This window comes from Dermacentor andersoni, chromosome 9, assembly GCF_023375885.2.
Source record: "Dermacentor andersoni chromosome 9, qqDerAnde1_hic_scaffold, whole genome shotgun sequence".
In the NCBI taxonomy this organism is placed as follows: domain Eukaryota; kingdom Metazoa; phylum Arthropoda; class Arachnida; order Ixodida; family Ixodidae; genus Dermacentor; species Dermacentor andersoni.
The window spans coordinates 96306403-96311681 of record NC_092822.1 but is presented as its reverse complement, the minus strand read 5'-3'; the positions used below and the strand labels follow the sequence as shown (position 1 = coordinate 96311681).

The 5279-nt window shown below is 46.9% G+C and overlaps 1 protein-coding gene across 1 annotated transcript; it reads right to left on the bottom strand.

Annotated features, from left to right (window-relative positions):
• Positions 1 to 2252: 2252 nt before the first annotated feature.
• Positions 2253 to 5082, bottom strand: RpS12 (ribosomal protein S12). The gene is made up of 4 exons (XM_050176310.3): positions 4973 to 5082; positions 4661 to 4786; positions 4174 to 4276; positions 2253 to 2464 (listed from the first exon to the last, which is right to left on the bottom strand). Coding segments are annotated over exons 1-4 (399 nt in total). The 5' UTR covers positions 4975 to 5082; the 3' UTR covers positions 2253 to 2296.
• Positions 5083 to 5279: the final 197 nt, after the last annotated feature.

Sequence of the window (5279 nt, the reverse complement as noted above, 5' to 3'; positions counted from 1 at the left end):
ACAGGAGCAAGGGTAAGCATGCAATTAAGCCAAAAATAGTGGCTGCTTGCGTGCAGTCTTCCAGAAGTCGTGTGCTTGAGCGCATATCTCAGACTGTGGCCGTACACGGCCCACACCCCACATTGGAACTTATCTGCAATGGGTGCAAGGGTCCAATTAGATGGCCCATGGCTCCAAGAGTGCCGTCTTCCAATGCACCTGGATTTGGAGGTTGGGTGACCCAAGTTTTGAATTACACATAATCCAAGCAGCCATTGGAGCATGCAAAATCCACTTTTGGTGCACCTGCTGTTGTGTTTGGAGCAGGTGTAAGGCTTCCACGAAAGCGCACACAGAAAAATGAATTATAAGTTGGTGTTCTCTGTAGTTTACATAATGATTTCCCCACAAGGACTAGGAGCAAAATAACAGATTCACCATAGCCCGCCACGATGGCAGCAGGGAGCGTAAATCAGCGACGACATTAACTACATTCACCTGAGTTAAACGTTATATGGACACTAGAAAGAAAAAAAACATTCACAGAGGAATAGAAATGGGCCTGGAGTGCATACAGCAGGCGTTACCGAATCCTGCCTAGGAGCTTACCACTGTCATTGAAAAGTGTACAATCATTGAATTCTACGAGCGCCAACATCTGGCGCAGAAGCTTGGAGGTTAACAAAGAAACTCAAAAACAAGGACCGTGCAAAGAGCGATGGAACTCATATTGTAAGGCATAACGTCAAGAGACAGGATGATATAGGTGTGGATCAGAAAGAAAATGAGGATAGCCAACATTCTAGTTGACATTAAGATTTAAAATTGAGCTGGACAGGCTATACATGTAATGCACAGGGCAAATGACTAGTGGACCATTTTGAGTTACAGAATGGGTGCCAAGGAAAGTGCAGTCAAGGATGGCAGATTAGGTGGAGTGATGAGATTACTAAATTTGCAGGTGCAAGTTGGAATGAGCAAGCGCAAGGCAGGAGTAATTGGAGATTGCTGGGAGAGGCCTTCATCCTGCGGTGGACTTGCAAGGGCCGCTGCCAATGATAAAGAGAAACAATAAATCAGCTGATTTTGATGACACTCTTTAAAACTCTATTTCCTTCAATTTTACAGTAATTAGAATAGCAAATGAAGGTCACAGCTCCCCTTAAATTTTCCAATGAAGCACCAATGCCAGCGTGATGTCACCAATTTCGAATAACTTTGTGTTTGGGACATTAACAAGAAGCATTCTTCGAAATTGAAAAGTGATTGAAAAGCAAGTTTCCTATGAGCGTTGATTTCCGAGTGCCGGACAGCAACTCGCGGCCCGCACATTCCTCCCAAAGTTCGTACAGTACTTTGTTTTTCTCGTCATTACCAGACAACACGTTTAGCTTCTGCATCTCTTGCCAATCTCGCACCTCCATGCCACTTGTTTACGTTGATTGAATCATTCCTAGAGATCATGCAGCTGTCACCGTCGTCTTGCTGCTGCCGTCACACAAATACTGGATTTACATGAACCCACTGGTCGACCTGGTAATGCTCCGTGGAATTCCAAACAATGTTGCACAGCCAGCTGCTTGCAAAATGCTTTGCGTAACGTCGATTCCCACAGTGTAGGTGATCTGCAGTTTCTTTACCACGAGCCTTACCGAAGACAAATGTTACCAAAGACGTGTAGACAAAGAGCAGGAACTGCAGCATGGTACCTGATCACTGTGCACGTGGTTATAATGGGTGAGGCTAATTTCAACAACCTCGAACTGTGGAAAAAAAGCAATATGATGCAATAAATAAAGTTGCAAGCAAGCAACAGGAAATAGGTACCGTGCGCACCGTCTCTGATTACCTTCTTGTCTACAGAGCACCATCGCACATCAGTCCTCGATGCATAATACTGCATTGACCATGGAGTAGCAAAGCCGGCATGACCACCGGTCATTTTAGCCTCACACTAGCCTCATGGTTGGTGCATCGAAACAATAGATTCGATTGCCTGCTGTCTCAGCGGCAGTTGTGCTGGCTGTAACGCCACGAATGAACCCGGCCAATGAATGCAGCGGAGCCATGCATGCTTTCTATTGGGTGGTAGCTTCCCAACTTTCACACAGCCGTAGCTACATTGTGGCCCAGCAATGGTGCAATATGGGTAAAAAATAGCCTTTGGAGGCAGCATGGAGCAACCAATTCTAGAGGGCGCAGAATGGTGCAGCATTCCCACCGCTGGATAAGCCTTCGGCTGGATCCATCTTAAGAGACAAGACTGCAGATGGTGAGGATGGAGTTCCCTTTTAATGCAAGCAAAACCGAGCCCAGGTTATCCCCTCTTGGACTGGAAGTAGTCCGTGAGGACGTCGTGTGCCTGCGTCTCCTTGCCGTAGTCCTTCACCACGACACAGCTGCAGCCGACCACTTTCCTCGCCTTGCCTTCCTTGTCGATCTTGCAGAGGCCAGCCCACTCGCCAAGCTTCTTGTTGCTGTCAACCTGTGCCACAGAGTCGGGAAAGAATTGCCAGCATGATGAGCCTAGCCACAAGATGTGTGTGCAATCAAAACCGGCACCAAGTGCGCCATGTCAGGGGGTAACTATTCCACACTAAACTCTTCAGGAGAGGGAGTCCATTTCTCATCACGCGCACTTGTTTGTTCGGAGCCTGCATCGAGGGCAGTCGATTTCACCCCGGCATGCGCCAATCCACCAAGCTATCTCATCCCTGCACAGCGAGACGTTAAATTCCCCACCACAGACATGATAAAAAATACCACAGGGCTGAGGTTTCAGGCGAGAGCTAAAAAGACCAGGGTGGTCGAAATTAACCTAGAAGCATTCTCTCTCTGCCTGTGTGGCTTTGAAACAAAGTAAATAACATACTTGTGAATCAGGTTGCAGTATGAAAAACACAAACAATTATATTTTTTCAGTGCTACTACGTTATGGTGCACCACGTGCAAACCAAGTGGCTAGCAAAATTGTCACGATATGCTTCCAGAACATTGGTACAAGTGTCTTCACTTGCTTTCTAGAGCAACAAGGCATTGCAATGCAGAGAAAAACTGAGCACGGACCGAGAGCCCAGAGTGACTGGGTAGTATTCCATGCAACTTAACTGCCAATTAGTTTCAGGAAGTACGAATTTGTCTGGAAGTTGCATATCTAATGGAATAACACAGTAAGAGGAAAAGCTGCACTGATGGCTATATCTGGTGATGCTGTGACCAACCAAACCATATGGGCCTACTTTAGCCCTGTGTGATAAGACTGTGTGGTCTTATCAGCTGGTATAAAAGTTTTCACACAAATTTTATAGTGCTACACTTTGAACAGCCGAAAAGTGCCCCACTAATGCTATTAATGCATGCATGCTGAGACTTCAAACTGCCAAATTTACTGCTAATGTTGAGGCACATATATTCGGCTACTGGCTTGCTGGGACAAAGTAGTACATGCACTTCTCTTAATGCAGAGGAAGGCCACGGACAGGGCTTGGCTGGCCGCATCAGGCTAAAGCAAATGTTGACACAGGTGTGCGTCTTATAGAAAACATGCAATTTTTGTGGCCTTGCAACTGGACAGTGCCAGCATATCTAAGCTGCACAGGCTAACTGCCATGCTAAATCTTGGCCTGCACTGGTTCCCATTCGACCAACACAGTAACGCCAAAAAGTACATGCACTGCCTAAAACTACAACTTCACTCAGAGCAAAAATTATCCCCCCTTTCTTTACTTCCTAACGCATTGCGCAATCACTCAACGCGAGTATACACGTGTGGTTATGCCATGGCAGAGAATGCTGCAAGTCTCCCTATTCCAACTGAACAAAGATGCATTACAACTTATTTATGACCAACAGTGACTTCTGGTGACCTTCGAAGCTAAATATTTTATACACAGTAAGTGGCAAAACGAGTTGCGTTTTCTTTTTACGATCCGAATTTCTAGCAGACGCACTGGGAATTTCCCATACTGTCGCGCGCGTAACGCATGCATACATGAACATTAATTGAAGCATTCATTATGTTCGACAAATGCAGCTTAATTTGATGTCGTCTACGCTCCGCCTCCGTGGCTATCTGCCAAGAGGTTCTGAGACGCGGCGATAAGGCCATTGTCAAAAGAAACCGGCCTAGCCACGATGCAGGCTCCCAGCGACGGCTACCGAAACTGGGTGAAACAGCTGTTTCTGCAATCTCACCTTGATGAGGTTGATCTGGTGTTCGGCACAGAGGGCTTCCACGAGCTTCACGTAGCTGGCCTCGTCGCAGTTGTTGGCGAGAACGCACAAGTGGGCCTGGCGCCTGCAAAAGTAAGGAGACGCCGACTTAACGCAGCGTTAACATACACGTGCGCACCGCGAAACGCTGGTGCTAGCACGGAGATGAAGTGTTGACAGAAGTGTCGCTCGTTTACGGCAGGTTTACAACACCGTTCCCGGGAGGTTGTCGTTATTCACGTAGGAACTTTCAGCCGAGAAGCCCGGCAAACAGCGACTCGGTGATCACAGTCAGCAAAATGTGCTAGCCACAAGTTCTATTGAACCAGCTCGCTCCAAATGCACCGTACGTACATCCTAAACCAATCAAAGCTCTACCTCCCTCATATCGCCCGTTTGAAAGCGTTTCAGCAGCGGCGCAACGCCACGGCGTAAAGACGAGCTCTAGAAAACCAGTAAGAGCACGCACTTGTCAAGGGCCTTTGCCGCTTCGTGGAGACCACGAGCAAGGCCGTCGTGCATCAGGGCCATCTTGAGCACCTCCTGGAGGGCCGTGTACACATCCATGGGCTCACCGCTTGCTGCTATCGCCTCCCTGCATGATGCACAAAGCAAGCAACGTTCAACTAGTACCGCGCGACTGTGGGTGTCGTGTTGCACCGGCGGCACGCACAAGGGTGCCGATTATCCAAATTAAATTGGGGCACTTAACCATTAGTAGGCATAAAATGCACAATCCAGCATGTGGGTGGGAGGTTACCGTTTTAAAAAATGTACTCACATATCGCAGATGAAATATGTCCTCGGCGATAGACGTAAATTACGAAGAGGTCCGCTGAACGCGCTTCACCGTATCAAAGCAGACATGTAAAGGAAGGCGGAAGTGTTGGCGAGCTGAAACCATCCGGTATGCAGGTTACGTATAAAAACGTTTAATAAAACAATTTGTTAAAATAATGTTTTATCAATAAAAATTTTTATTTGCTAGCGTAATTGATGATGTAAGAGTTTTTATCACTAGTGACTGTTTAGTACGGTTTTAAATTACTACGAAACCACGAAGTCGTGTTGTTTCTTGTTTCACTTCC

Bases quoted from the DNA above. Each gene is read 5' to 3' on its own strand.
- RpS12 (XM_050176310.3), bottom strand. The intron at 4,277-4,660 runs GTGCGTGCTCTT...TTACTTTTGCAG, and splicing joins GCGGCAAAGGCCCTTGACAA to GCGCCAGGCCCACTTGTGCG. The intron at 2,465-4,173 runs GTGAGATTGCAG...TCTGTGGCACAG, and splicing joins ACCAGATCAACCTCATCAAG to GTTGACAGCAACAAGAAGCT.